The sequence below is a fragment of the Rhincodon typus genome, unplaced genomic scaffold (assembly GCF_021869965.1).
Source record: "Rhincodon typus isolate 14 unplaced genomic scaffold, sRhiTyp1.1 hic_rhity00001373, whole genome shotgun sequence".
NCBI lineage: Eukaryota > Metazoa > Chordata > Chondrichthyes > Orectolobiformes > Rhincodontidae > Rhincodon > Rhincodon typus.
This window is the reverse complement of record NW_025967011.1, coordinates 1-26168: the sequence shown is the minus strand read 5'-3', so window position 1 is coordinate 26168 and position 26168 is coordinate 1. Positions and strand designations below refer to the sequence as shown.

Below are 26168 nucleotides of genomic sequence, written 5' to 3'. Positions count from 1 at the left end.
ATCACTACATTTCCACACTTCCTTTTTAGTTTTTATTCGTTATCTACTTATTAGCCATCCACACAGTGCAAACCTTCTGTCTATTTTGTAATTTGATATAAATGGAAGGTTTAACCTTTTAATTGCTGTTCCAATAGAGTCATTTTTCCATCCTTACTGCTGAATTCGAGCTTCTTATGTATAATATTCTGCCCTCAATTTAGGGCAAGGAAGCTTTGAATACGCCTTCTGCAACACACATTTCGAACACAAAAAGACTAAAACAGGGAATTCAAATGGCAATCCCTTGGGGAAAATAAATCACCAATCAACTTGTACACCTTTATATGTAATGTGGTTGTCAGGGGTTCGGAAACGCTTAGAGGTACAAAAATGCACCCACTATAGAGGTACACCCTCAGAATGCCATGTCACTGAACCACTCAATTGTACAATCACTTGATAACCCAGCTTACTGGCAATGTTTAGAAGTAAAGCCCTATGATGTCTCAGCACAATTACATTCCCTTGCTGCTTCGTAAAGGTCGTGGTCACAATTCTATGAACAAAGATGCAGGTGCCTTGCCTATCTTGTGCTCCAGCTCTGCATATCCATCCTCTCAGCAACAATAAAACTCACCACCAATGGCCGCCAAACAGAACTCCCCTCCTCTGGTGAGCCCAGTGAGAAAGGGAGGACCGGGGAACTTGGTGTGTCTTACCCAGCCACTGGCAATGTCCAAAGCAGCCAGTCTGGTGGGTAGACCAGCCCATTTGACAGGCTACTTTGTCCCTGGTTGCTGTTGATTTGGTAGTAAGCTCGGGCCCCCTTGGAACATGGAGGGGTGCAAGCTTGCACCTTGTTTACCCCGTCTCTCAGGTCTTAGTGAGTCACTGTTGTAGTGCACAGTGGATCGTTTTTACACAGCGAGCTACTACAAGTAACTGTGATAATGGCCAGTTCATCTGTTATTTATGTATTGTTTGAGGGAAACTATTGCTCAGAACTGTAAGAAAAGCCCTCTGTCCCTTTTCAAACTAGTACCCTGGCATCTTTTCTACCCACCTGGGACAATTAGACGTTTCCACCTCCAAGAGTTTCAGCACGCTGCTGGAATTGATGCATCCCCTGTCTGGTGACTGGAAGTGTTCTAAGTGCAACAAGTCTTGGATGTATCAGTCTAGTTCTGACTGGGAATGAGCCACCAATGATACTTGGCAACTTTACTCAAGCTTAAGGAGCATGAATGGGGCAATGAGAAAACTGTCACATTGGAAGGATGGCTATTTGAGGCTGGGGAGGAGGTGTGTCATACCTGCCTTGGATTTACTTGATCTGGGAATGCTTAATGCCTAAAATGCAAAGTGTTTCAATTCCTAGCTCTGACACGCACTCTGATGAGCATGAAAGAAGAAAGTCTGCAGAATTTCATGTGAGTGCTGAAGGAGACTGACAACAATAAACTGTGTAACTTTAATATCAAATTTTAGGAGGTTGTGAAGGAGATGAATCGATTGGGAATGATAATAGATCTGTCACACACTTCCAGTGACACAGCAGAAATGGTCCTTAAAATCTCCATGGCACCAGTTATCTTCAGTCACTCGTCTGCTTATGCTATCTGCCAACATTACAGGAATGTTCCAGATGAACTTCTCAAGATGATTGTAAGCAATTTAAACTCAATTTTATGATGACTTTTCTCTTTAATAATTGTTCAGAGAACACAATTTACAAGTTACTGATGTTATCATGTTATTCCAGGATCAGTGATTTACACTTACAGAGGAGAAATTACCACAGCGTGGCCCAGCAGGTACCACTGTAAAACCTGGTAATACATCGAGTGGAAATGCTTCCTGAATTTCTTCTGTTCGGCCACAATACCTTCACTATGAGTGCAACCTGTTCACACCACTAAACTTTGCATCTTATGGCAGCTCATTTGTTCTGGCTTGCCTATGAGAACAAAGCTGTTATAATACAGATTTTGTAAAATGTGATATGTCAGTGTTGGGTGGTTTTACTTTTATTTATTCATGGTATGTGAATGATGCAGCTAGGCTAGAATGTATTGTCTATCCCTAGTTAGATTGTGGTGAGCCGTCATCTTGGACTACTGCAGTCCCTCAGGGTGGTAGGAACACCCACAGTGCTGTTAGGGAGGGATTCTGAGATTTTGACCTAGTGACAGTGAAGGAAAGCTGCGATAGTTCCAAGATAGGATACCATGTGCTTGGAGGGAAAACCGCAGATGGTGGTGTTTCAATGCATCTGTTGCCTCTGTCCTTCCAGGCAGTAGAGGTTGCAGGTTTGGAAAGTGTCTACGAAGGAGCCTCTCTGAGTTGGTACAGTGCATTTTGTAAATGGTACTCACCATTGTCACTGTGGTGAAGGGTGTGAATGTTGAAAGTGCTGGATGGCGGGCTGCTTTGTCCTGGAGGGTGTTGTGCATTCATCCAGGCAAGTGGAAAGTAGACTTCTGAAGTTGCTGGACAGGCAGGGGAGACAGGAGGTGAGTTACTCACAGCATACATTAAGTGCTCCTGTAGCTACAGAATTTATATGGGTGCTCCAGTTCAGGTTCTGATCAATGGCAATCCCTGAGATGTTGATAGTGGGGGATTCAGTGATGGTAACACTATTGAGCATCAAGGGGAGATGATTAACTTTTTTATTGTTTGAGATGGTCACTGCCTGGTACTTGTGTGATGCAAATGTTACTTGTTACTTATTAGTCCCAGCCTGGATGTTGTCCACGTCTTGCTGCATTTGGACATTGGTTGCTTCAATATCTGAGGAGTTGTGAATTGTGACCACTCCTGACCTTATGATGATGAAAAGGTCGTTGATGAAATAGCTGAAGATGGATGGGCCTAGGACACTACCCTGAGGAACTCCTGCAAAGATATCCTGGACGTCAGATGATTGACTTCCAATAGCCAAAACCATCTTCCTATGTGCCACGTATGACTTCAACCAGCAGAGAGTTTACCTCCTGGATCCCATTGATCCAATTTTGCTTGATGCCACACTCAGTTGACTGCAGCCTTGATGTCAAGGGCTGTCACTCTCACCTCCTTTCTGGAATTCAGCTGTTTTGTCAATGTTTGAAACAAGTCTATATTGAGATCAGGAGCTGGGTGACCCTGGTGGAATACAAACTGGCCATCACTGAGCAAGTTATTGCTGAGCAGATACCATTTAATAGCACTGGTGACACCTTGTATTACTTTGCTGATGATCAAGAGTAGACTGACAGTGTGGTGATTAGCTGGTTTGGATTTGCCCAATAAGCATTCTTGAGGAATTTTCCACAATGCCAGTTAAAAGCCAATACTATAGCTATGCTGGAATAGCATGGCTCAGGACATGGCTATTGCTAGAGCACAAGCCTGCAGCTCTATTGCTGAAATGAAGTCAGGGTCATAGTCTTTGCAGTATCCAGTGCCTCCAGCCACCTCTGGATATCACGTGGAGTGAGTCAAATTGGCTGAAGCCTGACATCTGTGATGCTGGGGACCTCAGAGGAGGCTGAGATACTTGGCTGAAGATTGTTGTAAAAGCTTCAGCCTTATCCTGTTGCACTGATGAGCTGGGTTCTCCCCGCTCATGTAGGATGGGGATATTTGGGGAGCCTCCTGCTCTGGTTAGTTGTCTACTTGTTCACCGCTATTCATGACAGGAGAATTTAAATTTGATCACTACGTTGTGGGATTGCTTACCTCTGTCTGTCACATGGTGCTTCCATTGTTCTCGCATGCAAGCAGTCCTGTGTTGTAGCTTCACCAAGTTGACACCATATTTTGATTGACATATGCCTGGTGCTACTTCAGACATGCCTTCCTGCACTCTCATTGAACCAGGGATGGTCTCCTGGCTTGGTGGTAATGGTAGAATGGATGGTATGATGGATTGTGAGGTTACAGATTGTGTACATGGTTAGATTCATGCTCATAACAGCAGGAGGCAGTTCAGCCTTTTGAGTTCATACCACTGTCAAGCAACCGAGTTAATTCCATTCCCCCTCTTGATGCCCTTAGCCCTGCAAGGTCAGTTTGCTGAAATGCCCATCTAATTTTCTTTTGAAATTATTAATCGCTCTGCTCCCACCACCCTCATAAGCAAAATCCCAGATCACTATCGCTTACCGTGTGAAAAAAAGCTCTTTTCTGTATCTCTTGCCCAAAATCTTAAGCTATGTCTACAGGTTACTGTATCATGGGCTACAGAGAACAGCGTTTTGTCTAATTTATCTAAAACTGTCATAAATTTGTACACATCAATTAAAGCACTCACCACCCCCACCACACCCCCCCCTCCCCTGTTCCCCGTTCCCCCAACTTCCTCTGCTTCATTGAGAAAAACCTCAGCTTTCCTAATAAAACTTTGTAGTTAACATTCTTAATCCCTGGAATCATCCTGATGTATTTCTTCTGCACTGCAGTGATTGTTCGGTGCATCATTGCTATGCCAACATGCTGCTGCAGTGGTCACATCCCCACACAGAGAGTTCCTGTTCTCAGTTGTCTTATCAGAAGGAAGATGTGAAATGGGAGGCAGCCGATGTTCACAACAAATGAAGAAACATTGGAAACGTTGTCCCAGCCATCCTAATCTCTCAACTAGAGAATCCAGGAAATATGAAGATTATGTCAAAAATACCCACAACTTTAAAAATGAGAATTAAATAAGGAATTATGAGTTCAGATCAGTTGTGATTTTCTTTGCGACATGTTTTTCAGAAAGAGAACAAAGGCTTAGTAATGGTGAACTTCTACTCTGGTTTTGTGGCCTGTCAGAAGCATTCCAATATTTCTAGAGTTGCAGGTAATTGATTTGAACAGTTGTACTGAGATAAAGCAATGGTGTTATGCTATTCTGCCCCAAAGCCCTTTTAAAAGGTATACAGTCTTTGATATTCCAATATTTGCAGTCAAGTTATAAAATTGTCCCTTTGAATGAAATAAATCACTTATGCACTTGCTCACAAATGTTTCAGGGTGGAAGAACTCACGGGATACTAAGAAGATGTGAAGAAAAGCTATGCTTTAAATTTAGTTAAATATCTTGAGATTAAAACGAAAGGTCACATCCTGTAAAATGTGGAACATAGCCTCCATCATTTACTTGTTGTTAAGTAGTTTTTCTTTAATGGAGTGAAATATGCATAGGGAGTCAGCAATCTGCACAGAACAGATAGGGAAGAAAGGGTTTTTATTCAGGAAAAGATTGAGAACAAGACAGCACACACCTAAACTAATTGGTCGAAGAAGCAAAAGGGACATGATGAAAAGCTTTTTCGGTCAGTGAGTGGTTAAAGCCTGCAATACATTGGCTGAAATTGTGGTAGGGTTAAGTTCATGTGAAGCATTCTTTCAGGGAACTAGTAATTAGAAAATGGAAGAATGATTTCGGCTTCAGGCAGAATGACACAAAGTGATTTGCTCATTCGGAGCATTATTGCAGTCACAACAGTAGTATTGATTCTGTGGTTCTATGAACTTAAGTCCCTGATCAGGTAGAAAATCATATTTGAGGGATTGGTATAGGATGAATTGAAAAACTAAGCATTATGCTAATCAGTGCAGATTACATAGAAACTTAAAAATTTCAGGATACACAAAGAGGACATTTGATTCACCATGTTCATGCTGGCCATAAACAGCTAGCAATCTAATCCACCCTCAAAGAGAGAGGTCGATATACCTCAGGCCAAGGCCTGGGAAAAGGGGGCTACATCAAGATCCAATAACCAGGGTTGGAGGTTCTAGGGAATTCCTGTTTTGATTGGGGCCTGAGATTTCTGTTCCCTGCTCCTGATTAGACCTGCAGGTAAAATACTGAGACTGATTAATAATGGATTATAATGAATGGCTGGGACCACCTCCACATAGCTGTGTTGCTGTATTAAGGGTAGAGGAGAGTGGAGCAAGTGCAGAGTTTCTGTCCCCACTGAGCTGTAAATCAACCTCAATTCCACGTCACAGTATCTGACATCATAGTCCCTGTCTTAATAAAGAGAACAAGATCTGAATTTGGAAAGAAAGAACACACAAGTGTTGTATTGGGGAAGTGGTTTAACTGGTTTGAAGAGTTAGAAATGACTCCGGTGCAATGGGCTGAATAGTTTCTGGCTGTCCTGTAAACTCTGTAAGAGCTGGGTCTGTAAGAGCCGTAAGTTGTTACAAGCAAATTAAAAATCTGAATTTTTATCCTCAATGATAGCAAAAATCAGTATGCATTTTGTTAAAAACAAATGTACTTGCTTTTGATTTCTTTGTGTTAACATTTTGAATTTTGAACCTTACTGAGGATACAGTTGGAATATTGAACCGTCATGTCACACTTGATGTTACAATTTGTGCCTTTTCTTACAGATCATTTTGACTACATCAAAAAGATTGCTGGATACGAGTCAGTTGGAATTGGTGGAGACTACGATGGGGTCACTGGGTTTGTATTCAATTGTAATCCAACAGTTACTTCTTCTTTTGATATGTTGCCTAATATCGCCTGACAATTATGGTGGGTTGCAGGTTCCCACAGGGTCTAGAAGATGTGTCCAAATATCCTGCCCTCATTGAGGAATTATTGAGACGCAAGTGGACAAAAACTGAATTAAAAGCTGTTCTTCGATACAACTTTCTGCGGGTTTTCCACAGAGTAGAAAAGGTAAGAAGGCTTACTATGAGAGGTTGGAGGGCTGGATTACCTTGTCACTGTTTGTGTTAGTTAAATAATAAGACTTCTGCTGAGAATCAAAATTGTCAGAAGAAACCAGCATTAGGAGCAAACTTCAACAATGAAAACATATCCTTCCTTCTTCCAAACCTCATACATCATTGCAGTGAATGTGGAAATGTGCAGTTGTATACAACATAACTACCTTGAGTGGTAGGACTCAACCCGCAGTCTCAGCAATATTGAAGAGTGAAGGAAAAGTCGAAGGGTGAGGCAATGTCAACAAGTGCTCAGCACAAGGTAGTATTTTCAATGACTTAGTGGCAGTCTCTTGTCTGGCTGTGAGACATAACAAGCAATTGTTACTAAAAGAAAATTACAAAAATAATAGGATAGAAATACAACAACACTTTCAATCGACACAGTCTTTTTTCTCTCTTATCTGGATAAGCATCTATTAACCTGTAAATACCTGCAACATTCTCCAGTAAGACCCAATTAAAATGAACAACACTATGTCTGAGTTTCAACTACTTAAGATCAAGAAGTATAGCAGAAGGGACATATGTCCAGATCCACTGGAAATATTTTCATTGGAAGGATGGGTGGGAAGCATTTCAAAGGCTGTTTTAAATTTTAAACACAGCTCTGGCTGGAATTATTTTCTGTTCAATAAAAATGAGCATAATATTCTCTTTGCTACTGAGCAGTTTTAAAAAATTATAAAGAAACTTGATTTGACACTCCTTTCCCCGATAAAATAGATTTTGTGTGGTGCTATTGGGAGAAAGAAATTGAAGATAAATAATGAATTTCCAAGTGACAACTTGGGAGTAGTTTTAAATAAAGTTAATGAAAACACTTTCCTTTTAAATCAAAGCCTTATGTTCATTGTAAATTCCAAATCTCTGGAAGTAGCACTAAATAAAATCAAAATTGAAACCTTTTCTTGTCAAAGTGGGAAACAATCCTGGATATTTCCTCTTTGAAAATAAATATTGCATCATCAACACTTGAACATTTTATTTTTTTCTCTCTAATATGTTAGTGAAGCAATGCTACAAAACGTTACTGAGAATTTACTGTACATAGACAGACCATTGGTTCAACTGGTCCAAGCCCTTACCAATCTGCTGGCTGCAGATGCATCTGTCCATGACAGTATCTATAAGAGTGACCACTGCACAGTCCTGTAGAGATGAAGTCTCATCTTCACGTTGGAATTCTCTCCATCGTATTATGTAGCATTATCACCATGCTAAATGGGACAGACTTCAAACAGATCTAGCAAGTCAAGACTGGGCATCTGTGATGCACTGTGGGCCGTCAACAGCAGCAGAATTGTACTCCAGCACAATCTGTAACCTCACGGCCCGGCACATCCCCCACTCAACCATTACCATTGAGCCAGGGGATCAACCCTGGTTCAATGGTGAGTGCAGGAGGGCATCCCAGGAGCAGCACCAGGCATGTGTAAAAATGGGGTGTCATCCTGGTGAAGCTACTAAACAGGACTACATGCAAGCCAAACAGCATAAGCAGCAAATTATAGACAAAGCTAAGCAATCCCACAGCCAACGGATTAGATCTAAGCTCTGGAGTACTGCCACATCCAGTCGTGAATGGTGGTGGACAATTAAACATTTCATTGGAGGAGGAGGAGGCTCCACAAATATCCCCATCCTCAATGATGGAAGAGCCCAGCACATCAGTGCAAAAAATAAGCCTGAAGCTTTTGCAGCAACCTTCAGCCAGAAGATCCATCTCGGCCCCCTCCAGTTGTCCCCAGCATCACAGATGCCAGTTTTCAGCCAATTCAATTCACTCCTTGTGATATCAAGAAACAGTTGGAGACATCGGATACTGCAAAGGCTACAGGCCCTGACAACATTCCGGCAATAGTACCGAAGACTTGTGTGCCAGAATTTGCCACTCCCCTAAAGAAACAATCTAGAGAATCATCTAGGTATGCACAAAAAGCGGGATAAATCTAACCTGGCCAATTTCTGCCCCATCAGTCTGCTCTCAATCATCAGTAAAGTGATGGAAGGTGTCATCATCAACAGTGCTATCAAGCAGCACCTGCTCAGCAATAACCTGCTCAGTGATGCCCAGTTTGGGTTCTGCCAGGGCCACTCAGCTCCTGACATCATTACAGCCTTGGTTTAAACATAGACAAAAGAGCTGAACTCCAGAGGTGAGGTGAGAGTGACAGTCATTGACAATAAGGCCGCATTTGACCAAATGTGGCATCAAGGACCCCAAGCAAAACTGGAATCAATGGGTATCAGGGAGAAAACTCTCTGCTGGTTGGAATCATACCTGGCACATAGAAAAATGGCTGTGGTCAGTCATCTCAGCTGCAGGACATCTCTGCAGGAGTTCCTCAGGCTAGTGTCCTAGGCTCAACCATCTTCAGCTGCTTTGTTCACCAATGATTGCACAATGTTCAGCACCATTTGCAACTGAGTCATAGAGACGTACAGCATGGAAACAGACCTTCAGTTCAACTTGTCCATGCCAACCAGATATCCTAAATTAATATGGTCCTATTTGCTAGTATTTGGCCTAAATTTCTTTAAACCCTTACTGTTCATATATTCATCCAGATGCCTTTTAATGTTGTAATTGCACCAGCTTCCACCGCTTCCTCTGGCAGCTCATTCCATACACGCACCACCCTCTGTGTGAAAAAGTTGCTCCTTAGGTTCCTTTTAAATCTTTCCCTCTCACCTTAAACCTATGCCCTCTAGTTTTGACGTCCCCTACCAGGGGGAAAAGACCTTGGCTATTCACCCTATCCATGCCCCTCAAGATGCAACTAGATCTGAATAATATGCAGGCTTGGGCTGACAAGTGGCAAGTAACATTCGCTCCACACAAATGCCAGACATTGACTATCTCCAATAAGAGACAATCTAACAACCACACTTTGATATTCATTGGTTTTACCATCACTGAATCCCTCCTATCAACATCCTTGGAGCTACCATCAACCAGAAACTCCACTAGACTTGCCACACGAAACACAGTGGCTACAAAAGCAAGTCAGAGGCTAGTAATACTGCAGCAAGTAACTCATCTCCTAACTCCCCAAAGCCTGTCAACCATCTGCAGGAGTGTGATGGGATGCTCCCCAATTGCTTGGATGGTAAGCTCCAACAACACTCAAGACCACTTCGAGCTAGAAGGTCAGGTGCAGCAGACTAAGTTCCTTTCCAAGCCACTTACCATTCTGACTTGGAAATGTATTGCTGTTCCTTTTACTGTTGCTGGGTCAAAATCCTGGAATTTCCTCCCTAAGGGCATTGTTGGTCTACCTACTGCTCATGGGTCTGCAACAGTTCAAGAAGGCAACTCACCATCAAAAAAAATGTTGCACATGAGCTCTCTCCCATCCCTCTTCGCCTGACTCTATCAGCATAACGGCTTGGTGGCTCAGTGGTTAGCACTGATGCCTCACAGCACTAGGGACCAGGGTTCAATTCTACTCCCATAGTCCAATGATGCGCAGGCTAGATGGACTGGCCATGCTAAATTGCCCATAGTGTTCAGGGATGTGCAGGTTAAGTGGATTAGTCATGGGAAATGTAGGGTTACAGGGATAGGCTGGGGGGTACTTGTTGGGCTGAATGGCTTGTTTCCACACTGTAGGCATTCTACAGATCTATAACCTGTGACTGCATCCTGCACATTTTTAACTTCCCCTTGAATATGTCTATGCTATTCAGTTCAACTAAACTTTGTGATACTGAGTTCCACATTCTAAGTATTCTCTGGGTAAAGAAGTTTTCAATTCATTCATGGAATTATTAGTTGAGTAAACATATATATACATATATATATTTATATAAATGGGTTATATGTCTTCTTCCCACCTTCAGCACACAGGCTTACCCTCAGAGCTACTTGCAAATTTAAAAAAGTTAGCTTTTTTGAGCTATACGCAATGCTGATGGAATCCAGTTTGATCATTTATATCTTCAGCCAGAACCCTCTCCCTTCCCCTGTTAATGATGTTATCATTATAAAATAACTCTTCCCCATTCTCAGATTTCATAGCCTTTAATGGAAATCTGCACTTGAAAAGCTGTGTGAAACATTTAAAAGGTTGAACTCCATCTCCTGACACTTGAACAAGTTATATCAGCTGAACAGCATAGATACCAGTGACTGTTACCAAATGCACAAGTTTGATTAATGATCATATGTGACAATGACATTTGTTCATTACTAATGGAGATAAGAAGTCAAAGCTAATTGGTCCCAGTAGATCACTATTATAAACCATTTCCCAATTACAAGGAAGAGGTTGACAATTTAATTAACAGAAATAAAAAGGCTGCACAGAGTATAAAACATCACATAAGCTGGTGTAAACAGGACAATTATTGCTGCTGTAGTTTGCTAAACACTCTCTTAAGTTGTATTAATGTATACTTTCACCAAGTTCCTGTAATAGCTTAGTTGGTTAAGGCAGTGGGCAGTTGAAGATAAGGATGAAACAAAATATATCTTGATTAATTTCAGATCTGCACTTTGTTATTCAAGGTAATTGTGCACTGTGACCATATATTTTGACACTGAGTTATAAGGTTAGCCAGCATTCCTGCTTCTAAATATTATCCAGCTATTTCTAATGGAAGGACCACATTTTTGACCATTATGAGTGGGCAGAGCTGGCTGACATTAAAATTGCCTTAGCTGAATAATTGGCAAATATTCAAGGTTAAAACATGAAAAATATGCACTCAGGTGAATTGTTTAGGTACGGGCCTCTGGAAGTTTTCCAGGCAACATGTCAAAAGTGTCAGTAATGCTGTGTCAGTAGTGCTGTAGTGGGGCAGGTTTAGAATAAGGGGGAAAAAAAATGGTAAGATCCATCCTCACACCATACCAGTTAGGAAGCAGCACAGATAACAACATTGCTGAATGCTGTGAATGTAGTTACTTTAAATGACAAATATATATTTTTTATTATTTCAAATAGCTGTAGTTATGTGAATGTATTACAGTGTCATTTATTGTTCTGTGCGTCTTCTTGTTCACATTCCCAAACAGTAATCTTCTGACTGTCTCTACTGCCTTACCAGATTAAATAATCAGACTATGTTACAGTCAGCAGGCTTTCTGTCCAAAGATATTTTAAATATGATCTGTTCAACATTGGAATCTAGAGTACAATGGATTGAACAATACAGTAAAGCCACTGCTTTAACTGGTAACTAGTAACATTCTAGGGGAAATAGCAGAGCATCAGGATTCAATCCTAATCCTTAGCTCTTACAAGGATGACACCAAATAAATGTGGGTTTAAGCCAAGTGTTCCCCTTTGACCAAAATAAAAATAAAGTGGTTCAATATTCTGGTCTCCCTGCCATGGGAAAGAAGTTGTGAAACTTGAAAGGGTTCAGAAAAGATTACCAAGGATGTTGCCAGGGTCAGAGGGTTTGAGCTATAGGGAGAGGGTGAATGGGCTGGGGTTACTTTTCCTGGAGCATCGGAGGCTGAAGGCTGACTTTTAAAGAAGTTCATAAAATCATGAGGGGCATGGATAGGGTGAAGAGTCAAGATCTTTTCCTCAAGGTAGGGGAGTCAAAAACTAGAGGGTTTAAGGTGAGAAGGGAAAGATTTAAAAGGGACCTTAGGGGCAATTATTTCATGCAGAGGCTGGTGCGTGTATGGAATGAGCTGCCAGATGAAGTTGTGGAGTCTGGTACAATTACAACATTTAAAAGATATCTGGATGGGTATATGAATAGGAAGGATTTAGAGGAATATGGGCCAAATGCTGGCAAATGGGACTAGATTTATGTAGGATATCTGGTCGGCGTGGATGAGTCAAACAAAGGGTCTGTTTCCATACTGTATCATACTTTGACTCTATAAGATTCTCCTGACTCAAGACAGTTGAGAACTATTTAAATATAAGTGTCTTAGCAACTGGTATTGGAGGAATTATAATAAGAGTGTGGGTAATAGCTAGATAATTATGAATAAATCTAGCAGTAAAATGAGAAGGGATAGTAAGAACTGCTGATGCTGGAGTCAGAGATAACACAGTGTGGAGCTGGAGGGACATAACGGGCCAGGCAGCATCAGAGGAGCAGGAAAGTTGACGTTTCGGGTCGGGACCCTTCTTCAGAAATGGGGAAGGGGGAAGGGAGCTCAGAAACAAATAGAGAGGAGGAGTGGGGCCTGGGAAGGTAGGTAGGGTGGTGATAGGTGAGTGCAGGTAGGGAGAAGTGGGGATTGGTCAGTGAGGTGGGAGGAGTGGATTTCCGAAGGGTCCCGACCCAAAACGTCAGCTTTCCTGCTCTTTTGATGCTGCCTGGCCTGCTGTGTTCCTCCAGCTCCACACTGTGTTATCTCAGTAAAATGAGAAGGTTTGTTATATGCTTCAAATGAAACCTACAGCATTTCCTGAGAGAGATGGGAATAGAAAGATATGGTGAAAGAGTGAGATGGTGCAAATAGATATAGAAGGTTACTTTTGTGAAGTACAAACACCAGCTTAAATTTATTCGTCCAATTAGCATGTTTCCATGATGTATATTCTATGCAAATTCAAAGTGCACTATTCGAAGTATTTAGTACTAAGGTGCATATGGCTAAAGGAGAAAATGTAGATGATATGGATTAGTACTTACTGCAATATTAAAGGAATGCTGTACTGTCAGAGGTGTCATTTTTAGATGGGAGGTTAAACCAAGCCCAGGTTTAGGACTGGCTATAAAATTGAAAGGCCAAGACTTGTGAAAATATTTGTATAAAACATTTTTCTGCTTTGTTGTAAGACCTGAGGCTATCACAATGCCAGACTGTTATAAAAAGTTATCTGCTTCATTAAAGCCCTTGAGGGGAGGAAATTTGCTTTCAAATTAAGGATTGAGTAAGAAGCATAGAATCATTCTTCTGGGGGATTTTAACTATTTCAATAACAATTGAACAGAGGAAGTAGGTAAAGGAGGAGAAGGAGGAGAGAAGGAAATGGAGTTCCTTCCGTGTGAATGTGGCTCTGTTTTTGCCCCAGATGTAAAAACGCCATCAAAAGAAATTTTGCTATTAGATCTAGTAATAGGGACAACCCAGAGCAGATAAGAGAAATAAAAGTAGGAGACACTTTTAAAACTCGTACGAAATAGCACTTTAAGACAATAACAGGAAAGGATGCAAGTCTAATAAAAACCTGAGGAATAGATATGTGTAAAACTGCTTTTGTCACATGAATGTAATAGTTGGGAAAATAAAATGGGCAATTATATTGGCAAACAATGACGTAGAGCAACAATGGAAAACATATAAAACTGTGTTCGATGTGCAGGAAAAATATATTAACACAATTCGGAGAAAAGTCTAAAAGGTAACAACACTCCAGGGATGATAAAGAAAGAAAACACAATAGAGTACAAGGAAAAAGGCATATATTAAATACATAGGCAGAAAAAGAATGTGCAATCAAAGAGAATGTGAAAAGTTTAGGAACAAAGCTAACAAAACAATTATGAAGGAAAATACGAACTCTGAAATTAAATGATTAAGCAACAGATAAGAAAATAGCAAAATATTTTGCAGGCACATTAATAAAAGGAGGAAGTGTGGGATGATAATAGGATTGTTAAGAAAGGATCAGGATAATACCACAGAAAATAGAATCTTGGTTGGAGGGTGGTTGACGCAACAAGACATAATCTCATGGAATGGGGAATACTTCTGGGGGTTAATGAGTCTAATCCTGTTCCTGTGTTACTTTTTCCATCATAACATGCAGAGAATCCTGCGATTGGCTTTGTTTGCTACTTTTGTGGACTCTCTGACTCCCGATCAGTAACTTCTGTGTGGTTATACTTTAGCAACTTAATTTAGTTAACAAGTAGTGGATGTTTGAGTCTGAGAGATAATTTAGTTCAAATTGTAAGTACCACAGAATGACAAAAATAAACAAATCCCCACTTTAGCAGAACCGTAAAATACAGAACATTCTTTGACCAAGGACAACATCTGATTGACACTGAAGACTTAGAGTGGGGGTGACTTTGCCTTCCATCCCCCTTTTTCGATTTGACCACCATCCTAAAAAAAGGCGGTGTGGCTTGAAATCGGAAATTCATTTAGCAGTAACTGGTCGGTGTGAACCCATATTTTAGCACAGCTCCAGTGACGCAAACCACTGACTTACTGGGGGATTTATTCAACAATGTGATCCAATTCACAAGAGGTTGAAATCCTGAGATAACTGGTTGATTGCTGGTATTGGTCTGGAGGGGTTGTTGTGAAACAAATGCAAAATCAGTATTGCAATTCAATAGTTAAAAAAATTGAACTCACACAGACTAGAGTGGGCTGGTTTAACATTTTAATCATAAACATTTTACTATGGTCAGTGTCAGTATACCATTAATTCATTTTAAAATGTAGCATATGAATGGTTATGCATGTAGTTTCTTTTAGCTGAAACACATTAGCGACATAATTGAAATTTACAAAATAATATTTTTGATAATTAATGTATTTTGAAAGAAAGTGGAAGTGTTGCTTTGAAATTTGAAAATTTCAGAAGATGGTAGCAGTTAACATTTCCTGCAGTTGACATGCACTTCTGCCGATCTGTATCTTCTAGAAGATAGTGCAAAAGTGCAGACGTCTGGAATGATGCAAGCGGGAAAGAGGAGTTGGGAAGCAAAACTCCAATGGCACCGTTCTTCTCACCAAATGCCATGAACACAACTTTCTCATCACCACCACACTGTTCCACCAAAGGGACAAATACAGGTCAATGCGGCAGCACCCCGTACCCCAAACACCAGAACCTCCTCAACTATGTCATCGACAGAGCGAGAGATCAGGAAGACGTTACAATCACCCACACCATGACAGGATCTGATGACTGCTGGATGGACCGTCGCCTAATTGGAGCCAGAATCAATTTAATTATAGCCCTGCCGCAGGGGAGACGACAGAAGCAGTGCCACAAGAGGTTCATCACTGAGGCACTCAAAGACCAAGAAAAGACAGTCTTATTCAACCAGCTCCGCTCCACAACCCCAGCGACCCTTGGCAACACCGAGTTGCAGGATCCCAACAGTCTGTGGTCCGACCTCAAGGCTGCCGTCATCAGTGCCTGCAAAAACGTGGTCAATTGCTTAACCAGGAAACACCATGACCAGTTTGACCAGAATGATCAGGAGATCCAAGAACTGATAAGCTGGAAGTGCATGGCATTTCTGAGCATAAAACAGCAACCGCACTTGGAAAAGGCAGGCCTGCAGGCGACTGAAGGCTGAGGTCCAACAACAAACCCACAACATAAAGAACAAGTGGTAGGTGGAGAAATCACTGGAGGCCCAACAAATGGCCATTAGCCGTGATGTGCAGGGTTTCTTCCATGCTGTCAAGACCACAGGCTAAACACTCAAAACCCACACCGCTGCTGGCCAAGGTTGGAGTCACTCTTATCAGAGACAAATAAGCCATTAAACAAGACCTCCTCAACCAGGGCTCTGATGTTGATCTGAGCGTCCTTGACTACATTGCACAGCACACTCCAGCCTTGCACAAAGTAGACAAGGCCATCCAGCTGAAGAACAACAAGGCTGCTGGAGCAGACAGTAGCCCCGCTGAACGCACTGAAGAGCAGAAGAAAAGAGCTCCTCCTGCAGCTACACAGCCTTATTGGCCTTATCTGGAAGGAGGACAGCATCCCGGGAGAGCTCCGAGATGCCACGGTCGTGAGCATTTTCAAAGAAAGGAACGAGTCCAACTGCGGTAACTACAGCGGAATCTCCCTGATGTCGAAAAGTCACCACCAAGCTCCTCCTCAACTATCTCCTCCCTGTGGCTGAGGAACTCCTCCTGGAGTCAAAGTGTGGGCGTGCAGCCACAGAAGGGCACAACGGACATGATGTTCACCATGTGACAGTTGTAGGAGAAATGCAGAGAAAAGAACCTACCCCCTTTACACAGCCTTCTTCCACCTTACCATGACCTTTGACACCGTTAATTGGGAAGCATTATGGAACATACTTTGCCTGCTCCACGACGACATGGAAGTTGTGGTAATGACAAATGGCTCCATCACCGACCCATTCCCCAATTGTGCTGGTGTCAGGCAGGGCTGTGTCATTGCCCCAACACTGTTCTTGACCAACCACACTGCAATGCGCCCTGCTGGAGTGGAGCTAACCTACAGAACCAGTGGAAAATTATTCAACCCCCACCACCCTCAAGCCACCCCGACCAGTGTCATTGAGCTGCAGTATGTGGATGATGCTGGCATACTTGCAAACTCCGAGAATGAACTCTGGATCATCGTCAGCACCTTTTATGGAGACTGTGTGAGCACAGTCAAAGAAGCAGGAAAAGTACGTTCCATAATGCTTCACTGAACATCCTCAAGACAAAGGTCCTCCACCAATTGGTCTGGCATTACGAAGCAAAATTCCAATCAGCAAAGTCCATGGGGAGACCTTAGAGAATGTTCGGCATATCCAATACCTCAGGAGTGTCCTGTTGACCAAAGCAGATTTCGATGAAGAGATCCAGTACCACCTCCAGGGTGCTAGTGCAGCCTTCAGCCACCTGAGGAAAAGGGTGTTCGAGAACAACAACATCAGACTGACATGAGACTCCCCGAGCAGGTGCTGTACTCTCAGCTTTGAAATGGCAGGCAAGTCCCAGATGGACAGAGGAAGGGATACCCTCAAGGGCTCACTGGCGAAGTGTGGCATTCCCACAGACACCTGGGAATCACTGGACCAAGACTGTCCAAAGGGGAGGAAGAGCATCTGGAAGGGCCTTGAGCACCTCAATACTTGCTGTCAGGAAAGAGCTGAAGCCAGGTGAAAACAGTGAAACATGTGCGCTGCCATACCAATGGCCCACCCACCCCTTCCCGTGACCATCACCTGCCCCCAGTGTAACAGAGCCTGTGGTAGCCACATCGGTCTGTACAGCCACCTACCGACTCACCCTGAGAGTGGAAGTGAGTCATCCTAGTCTGTGAGGGACCACCGATGATGAGGATGATCTTCTGGAACCATAACTGTTACAGTAAATGAGTAGCTGGAAGCTTTTTCTGCCTCCTGTTGTTCCACTCATGCCTGACATTCTTAAACCAGGAAATGGTATGTTTTGGGACACAGAACATTCTTTGAATGAATCTGTGCAACTGTGCTCAAAACTAACAGGAAACTACACTCTACACTGAATGATGGAATACATAGCACAGAAGCAGCGCATTTAGCTGTCACAACAGCTCTGTGTCCACTTTGATGCCCCTATTAATCTAAACCCATCAGGATATGTTTGTATCGGGTTTTGGATTGAGGTTGGATTTTTCCAAATTACAGCCTCATTGTTCAGAATACAATGAGACTGTAATTCCGAAAAATCAAGACAATCTAAACAGCGAAAGAATGAGAGTTATATTGTGCTTGTGAAAGTCCTATTTATATATCACTTTAGGTCATAGACAGCATGGAAACAAATCTTTCAGTCCAACTCCTCCACACTGACCAAGTTTCCCAAACTAGTCACACTTGCCTACATTTTACTCATACCTCTTTAAACCTATTCATGTACCTGTCGAAATGTCTTTTAAATGTTACAATTGTACCTCCATCTATCACTTCCACATATGATCCACCCACTATGTGAGAAAATTGCTCCTCAGGTCCCTTTTTAAATCTTTCTTCTCTCATCTTAAAAATATGCCCCTTCGTTTTGAACTCCCCCACCCGAGAGAAAAGACCTTTACTATTCATCTTTTCTATGCCCTTCATATTATAAACCTCCATAAGGCTACCCCTCAACCTCCTACAGCTCCACTGAAAAAGTTCCAGCCTATCCAGTTCCTCCTTACAACTCAAACCCTCCAGCCCCAACAACATCCTGGTAAACCGCTTCTGAACCATCTCCAATTTAATAACATCCTTGCTATAGCAGGGAGACCAGAACTTTATGCCAAAAATAGCCTCACTAACATCCTGTATAACCACAACATGGTGTCCCAACTCCTATACTCAATGGTCTTAGCAATGAAGGCAAGCTTGATCACTCTACCTGTGTCGCAACTTTCAAAGACCTATGTACCTGAACTCCTAGGTCATTCTGTTTGATAACACTACCCAAGGCATTACCTTTAATTTTATAAGTCCTGCCTTTTTTGTTTTACCAAAATGCAATATCTCACAGTTATCCAAATTAAACTCCATCTGCCATTCCTCAGCCCATTGACCCAAATGTTCAAGATGCTTTTTTTAATCTTAGAAAACCTTCTTCACTGTCACCTATACCAACAATTTTGGTGTCATCCGCAAACCTACTAACCATGCCTCCTAAATTCTCATCCAAATTGTTTATATAAAAGTGACAAACAACAATGGGCCCAGCACTGATCCCTGTGGAACACTGCTGGTCACTGGCCTCCTGTCCAAAAAACAACCCTCGCCACTACCCTCTGTCTCCTTCTGTCAAACTAATGTATCCAATTGACCATCTCTCTTTGAATCCCATGTGATGTAACTTAGCTAACCAGACTACCATGCAGAACCTTGTCAAAGGCTTTATTAAAGTCCATTGTAGACAATATCCACCACTCTGCCCCCAATCTTTCTGGTTACATCCTCAAAAAACTCGATCTGTCTGACAGGCTCAATTAATCTTTGGAATTAATATTAAAAAAAATCACCTGAAATGTCTGTAAGCACAAAGAAAATTTGTACTGTTCGGTAGGTATCAATAATTTATCAGCAACTTGACCTAGTAATTAGGTGACACAGATCTGATTATCAAATAGCTTCTTGATTGTAATCCATTTAGTTTATACTATATTCTCTTTCTTTAAAAATCAATTTTGATTTGTAGTTTATGATGAAGCAGTGGTTAAAAATTCAATGCTTGGAGAGCAATGTTCACATCCAGTTCTGAACTTCTGAAACGCTTTTTAATGGATTCAATGAGCTGCATGGACATTGGTCCAGTTTCTATCACATCGTTCCATTAAAACAAAATCAAATGTCTGCTGAATATATGGTTAGCATGAAAGTAGAAATGACATATATAGTATTGCAAGGCAGGATTCATCTGAAGCTCAAGGTAGAGCTCAATCTGAGGAAAGAATAGACAGAGTTTTATTCAGCATCCGGATTGATAGAGTGCCAAATCTGATGAAAAGTCACAAACCTGGACCATCAACTGCTTTCCTCTCCAGAGATGCTCCTGTCTTGTCAAGTACTTCCAGCTTCACAGTATTTTGCCTAATCTGTGTTGTTCACCTGAAAAGGTATGAGCTTCATTCCTTCGCATCACTATTCCTCATCTTTATTATTGCAAAACTTAAAATACAATAGGAATTACTAATATTAATTTCTTTCATATATGCTTAATGGGTAAGATAGTGGCTTGAAACATTTAAAGAAAGATGAATACATGTTTATAGAGTATTTCACAATTAATGCATTTCTTTAAAATGTAGTCACTGTTGCAATGTGGACAAATACATTTGCCAGTTGCACAAAAGGTAATGTTGTATGAGCTGAATATAAAAGTTGGCCAAGAGAGCCCTTGTGGCATAGTGGTAGTGCCCATAGCTCTGGTTGAAATCCATGTGTTCCAGAGGTGTGTTATAAAATGTCTGAACTTAATATCAAAAAAATCTAAAAGTTGTCAAAGAAACCTTCCATACCTCTTTTTAGAATAGTGTCATAGGATATTGTATTCAATCAATAAAGCAGAAAATTCAGAATTCTGAAGAGCAAAGAGACTTGAGAGTTCTAGTCCAGGATTCTCTCAAGGTAAACTTGCAGGTTGAGTCAGTAGTCAGGAAGGCAAATGCAATATTGGCATTTATGGAGAGGACTTGAATATAAAAGCAGGGATATACTACTGAGGCTTTATAAGGCTCTGGTCAGGCCACATTTGGAGTATTGTGAGCAGTTTTTGGCCCCATATCTCAGGAAGGATGTACTGGTCCTGGAGCGGGTTCAGAGGAGGTTCACGAGAATGGTCCCAGGATTGGGAAGCTTAACATATGAGGAACATTTGAGGACTCTGGGACTGTACTCATTGGAGTTTAGACGGATGAGGGGGGATCTAATTGAAACTTAGAGAATACTGAAAGGCCTGGACAGAGTGGATGTTGGGAAGATGCTTCCATTGGTAGGAGAGACTAGGACCCGAGGGCACTCAGAGTAAAGGGAAGACCTTTTAGAACGGAGATAAGGAGAAACTACTTCAGCCAGAGAGCGGTGAATCTATGGAATTCACTGCCACAGAAGGTCATTGAGTACATTTAAGACTGAGATAGATAGGTTCTTGATTATCAAGGGGATCAAGGGTTATGAGGAGAAAGCAGGAGAATGGGATTGAGAAATTTATCAGCCATGATTGAATGGCGGAGCAGACTCGATGGGCCGAATGGCCTAATTTCTGCTCCTATGTCTTATGGTCTTTAACATCTTGTCTGAAAGAAGGACATGCTTAGCAATAACAGTTTCCCAATGTTGTATTTTACCCTTAGGTTTCGGATTTGAATTTAAACTCTTATTTTACAGACTCGGAGGTGAAAGTGCTTAACATTGTAGTGGTGCCGCAGTGTTGCCAGAAGTGGCCATTAACAATTAGAAAATTGGTTCAATTCAAGTGGACAAACAATTAATTAGCTGCAAGGATAGCAATCAAAAACAAAAGTTTAAATAGCTAACAAAATTCTGTGTTTCAAACAGGTGAAGGAGGAACTGAAGAACAATTCACCCAGTGAAATGGAGATCCCCCTTGAGGAAGTTAACAATGCCTGTCGCCTGAACCTCAAGAAACCATTCCCAAATTTAGGACTATCGCTAAGTGAAACAATGCCGTCTGCTTTTAACATTATGTATACAGTTACACTCTATATCGTATTCATCATTTTGATCGGTTAGTGAATACAGTCCAAGGTCATTGCGCAGCCAAACCGAGTCCAAGCAATTATGGAGCTGGGGCTAAAAACTTGTAATAACCTTGTTATTTGGCAGCGTGAATAATAGATGGAGATAAATCAACTTACAATCCTTAATAAAGGATGACTTGAATTTATTCATCTCTGATTTACAGAATGAGATGCAAAGTTTGAAAATAACTGAGCACAATTACTTTTGGTAATATATACAAGCTTGTTTATACATTGCTTCGCTGAGCAAACTAGACATCATCATAAAAAACAAAAAAAAAAGTTCTTTTAAGATTAGGTCATCTGAAATAACATATCCTCATATGACTAGGTGCTGTTTTTGTTTTGTAATTTCTTATGACTAACTAAGTGCCTTTGGACATTTTATTAACTGAAGATTCCAAGAACACAGTATGAACGTGCAATTCTTGCTTATGGTATTTTTGTCTCTATTCCATCTCATTATTCTCATGTATTAGTCTGATGCTGCAAAACAAAACTGCAAAGGTTTTAAACAATCAGAGCTATTGTGCCAAAACAATCAACATTTCAGTTCTTATTTAAGAAAAGAAATCCTCCCCTTTTCCAGTGTTTTTTGTATCCCTGCCCATGTACCAATTCATAAAGGAAAATGTGTACATGACTGAGTTCAACCCCTTTGACAAGTCTGCTGGAAGCATCCTTTGCTTTTCAATTTCTGTGGGATATTACCCAATATGAATTCAGCAATATCCTCATGGATACGTGACATCAGTCAGGAACTCACAAGAGGGCAGAGGGATTATGGGAGTCACACATTGACTTTGTACACCACCATTGTGGAATGCATTGCACCACATTTCATCATATGGTACCACTTAAGTGGCTACATGCCTCTAGCCTAATAGTCACTAGTGATTGTGGCTTTCTTAGTTTTAAGTAGTAAAAATCCATAACACAATCGTCTAAGATATGGCTCAGATGGTAGCACCCTTCTGAATCAAAAGGCTCCAGGTTAGAGTCCCACTGCGATATAAATCTAAGTTGACCCTCCAGTGTAGTATAGAGGGAGAACTGCACTGTTAGAGGTTTCAGTTTTCAGATGAGATGTCAAACTGAGGTCCAGTCTGCCATCTTAGGGAAATGCAGAAATCTCACGGATTGGTTTGAAGAAAAACAGAGGACTAATTCCGGTTGTCCTGGCCAATATCACAAAAAAAAAACCCAGATAATCTGGCCATTTAACACTTTGCTGTTTGAGAGAGCCATGTGTAGGTTGGCTGCCGTGTTTGCTACATTACAACAGGGACCACACTTCAAAAGTACTTCACAGGCTGTAAGGTGCCTTTGGAGGTCCTGAGGTTATGAAAGGCAGAAAATCAAGTTATAGAAAAGTAAGTGTCTCTTATATTGCATGTGATTAATGTTGCCCTGAATAAGAACACTATTCAGCCAGCTTCAAGCCTTAGCAACCACATCCTGTAGTGTTCATAAATCTCAAAGAAGTCAACAGTTTTAGTTGTAAGCATAAAATATTGCTGCGTAGAGTACCTACAATACCTCTTGGTGTGCAAATAACAAGGGCATTTGGTATTAAATAGTTGCATCGCTGATTGCTTTAGACATACTTTCCATGTACAGAAGTCATATTTCCACAGACAGCTGTTGTGTTCTTTAGAAACAGAAACATGACCATCTGCTCAATTTTATATACAAACCAAGCACTTTTTGTTAAACCATTGAGATATGCACTACAAATAGTACAGTATTCCATCCACTCATATTTTCATTAATGGACAAATAATTCTCTAAAGATTACAGAAAGAAATTGGACCATATTGTAAGTTTTTAATGAATGTAAAATGGGTGCATTGAGGTACATTTCTAAGATGGAAGATTCTGTATCTCAAGGATGTCTGACATATAGCCAACCTGAACTTCCACGACGACCACTTGAAATAAGTCTTCAAACCTTTTGAGATCTATATGAGTGGGCTGTACCACTTTTTGGAGATATCTGGGAAATTGGTTTGCCCTGAGCAGAGCAGACACCAGCTTTGTTCCACTCAGGTCCTCTAGACCTAACCATACTCTACCTACACAATAAGCATCTTTCAGGGTCAAGAGGTGTTAGGCCATGACATTCACAAAAGTCACCCACATCCTTAATGACGAGATTGTTTAAAACTTCCATCCATTTTCTTGACAAAGCAGAGATGTAAGGTAGATAATCAGAGTACTGTTGTGCAGTTTCTACAACTGGTGATAGTTGAAAGTTATATTGTTTTCCCAAAATACATTCATTTATAAAATTTGTAAAAGCTCATTACAAACCATTTTCACTTGAAAATTTCCATGCATATCAATGTACAGGAAAAACAACATTAATTCGGTAAAGAAAGCATTGATTAGTTAGAAAGTGGACTCTTATTGGTAGAGCTGTTGCTACAGTGAATGCAGCAGTTAGATTGTGACTGGCAGTTAGCGGTCAAGCTTTGTTTACATTTTAAAGTAGTCAGATTGACTCTGATTAGTTCAAACATTACCCTGGGAAATGAACCAGGAATTACTGTCACCAATTTTGTTGAATTGAAACAGGCACAATGTGTTTACATGCTCCTTCAGTCAGGAACGAGGCCCTATTCAAAAACAGTCAGACTTGCAAAACCTAATACACCGTGTCCAACGTTAGATGTGATTCTGCAATGGACAACATTAACTAAATAATCCTGAGTGTGTGAAGAATTTAAGATTGTCAGTTTGGCTTGCAGTGCGGTGCACCTGCACGTACAGAGAGCTATGTATAATAATATCCAGGACCCTGTCCTTTATAGACAGAAATAACATGCAACCATACTGTGTCTGTTTCAATTCAACAAAGCAGGGGACAATCATTCTCTGGTTTATTTCTCAGAGAATTACCTTAATACTAGCAAGGGTTTGTAAATGGCTGCTTCATTTATTTCATAGAATCCCTCGAATCAAAGAATCCCTACAGTGTGGAAGCAGGTCATTCAGCACATCGAGTCCACACTGACCTTCTGAAGAGCATCCTACCCAGACTCACCCCACTTCCCTATCCCTGTAACCCTGCATTTCCCATGGATAATCCACCCAGCCTACAAAAACCTGGATGCTATGGGACAAGTAAGCATGGCCAATCCACCTAACCTGCACATCTTTAGACTGTGGGAGGAAACTGGAGCACCCAGAAGAAAGTCATGCAGATATGGGGAGAATGTGCAAACTCCCACAGACAGTTACCTGAGGGTGGAATCAAACCCAGGGCCCTGGCTCTGTGAGGCAGTAGTGCTAACCACTGGGCCACCATGCCGGCAACATTTGTTGCTACAATATCGTGGTGTCCAGCAAACTTGCATCTTACACTTTCGCCCATCGAAATGACATTACTCCACCCACCCTCAGCATTGCCCCAGCTGCTTTCTAGCAACATTTCATATCTAGAGAATGGAAAGTGCTTGCATGGACCATGGCTCCCATTAGACACTTGTAGCACTGGGCTCTGCCTAGTTGCCAGGTTCTTCCCACCTAATCTGTGTGCAGTCTGTGCCCACTCCTGACAGGGCTAGGATCTCCTGACCAACAAGAGACCTCCCATTAACTCTATTGAGGACTAGTTCCACCAGTTTTTGACATGACCATTTGGCAGTATGCTTGCTGTGCAGGCAGATGGCATTTGCTGTATGCGTTAGAATGATGCCTCAGTGTGCTATCAATCAAGATGTGTTCTTCCCACAAACTGATCCCTACTGACAAGCAGCACGTCTACACAAAAGGTCACCTCAATATGGCAGTTCTTGTAGTCTTTTTCTCTGGCTGAAGTGTCTAAATACTAACAGGCATGGTAAGGCATGGTTGTTGCGAGCACGCAGTAAAGCAACAAGCACTAAGAGAGCAAGTGGATGGCACTGAGATGGAGCCTGGTCGAATCTGAGTTGGAAGGTTGATCCATATGAGCAAAGAGTTCCTTCTAAGGCCTTCTAATGCTAGTTGCTGGTGGTCACTGCAATGAAAGTCTTTGCTTCCTAAGTAGTGGGCTGGTGTATTAGAGAGGTATCACAATGGTCATCAGAGGATTGCAGATAGAGTCAGAGACATACAGCATGGAAACAGACCTTTCAGTCAAACTCATTCATGCTGGCCAGACATCTCCATCTGACCTAGTCCCATTTGCCAGCATTTGGCCCATATCCCTCTAAACCCATCCTGTTCACCTACCCATCCAGGTGCCTTTTAAATGTTCTAATTGTACCAGCCTCCACCACTTCCTCTGGCAGCTCATTCCATACACGCACCGCCCTCTGCATGAAAAGGTTATCCCTAAGGTCCCTTTTAAATCCTTCCCCTCTCACTTTAAACCTATGCCCTCTAGTTTTGGACTCCCCTACACTGGGGAAAAGTCCTTGTCTATTCACCCTATCCATTGTTGACTGTTATGTTAAATAGTTAACAGATTCAACTTTAAGTTCAACTGCATCTCTACTCTTTTGTCTCAGTGTGATTATTTGTGTAAAGGAAGATTGATAATGAGATTTGCTTGTTAGACAATAATCAAACCAATGCAAAATAGTGCAGCAT

At 41.5% G+C, this 26168-nt stretch overlaps 1 protein-coding gene across 1 annotated transcript; it reads left to right on the top strand.

The window, feature by feature from the left end:
• The first annotated feature begins 914 nt into the window (after positions 1-914).
• LOC109921988 (dipeptidase 1-like) lies at positions 915-21736 on the top strand. The gene is made up of 5 exons (XM_020522015.2): positions 915-1647; positions 4726-4810; positions 6361-6436; positions 6520-6655; positions 21388-21736. Exons 1-5 carry the CDS (start codon positions 1486-1488, stop codon positions 21580-21582), a joined length of 654 nt encoding a protein of 217 aa, XP_020377604.1. The 5' UTR covers positions 915-1485; the 3' UTR covers positions 21583-21736.
• The last annotated feature ends 4432 nt before the right edge of the window (positions 21737-26168 follow it).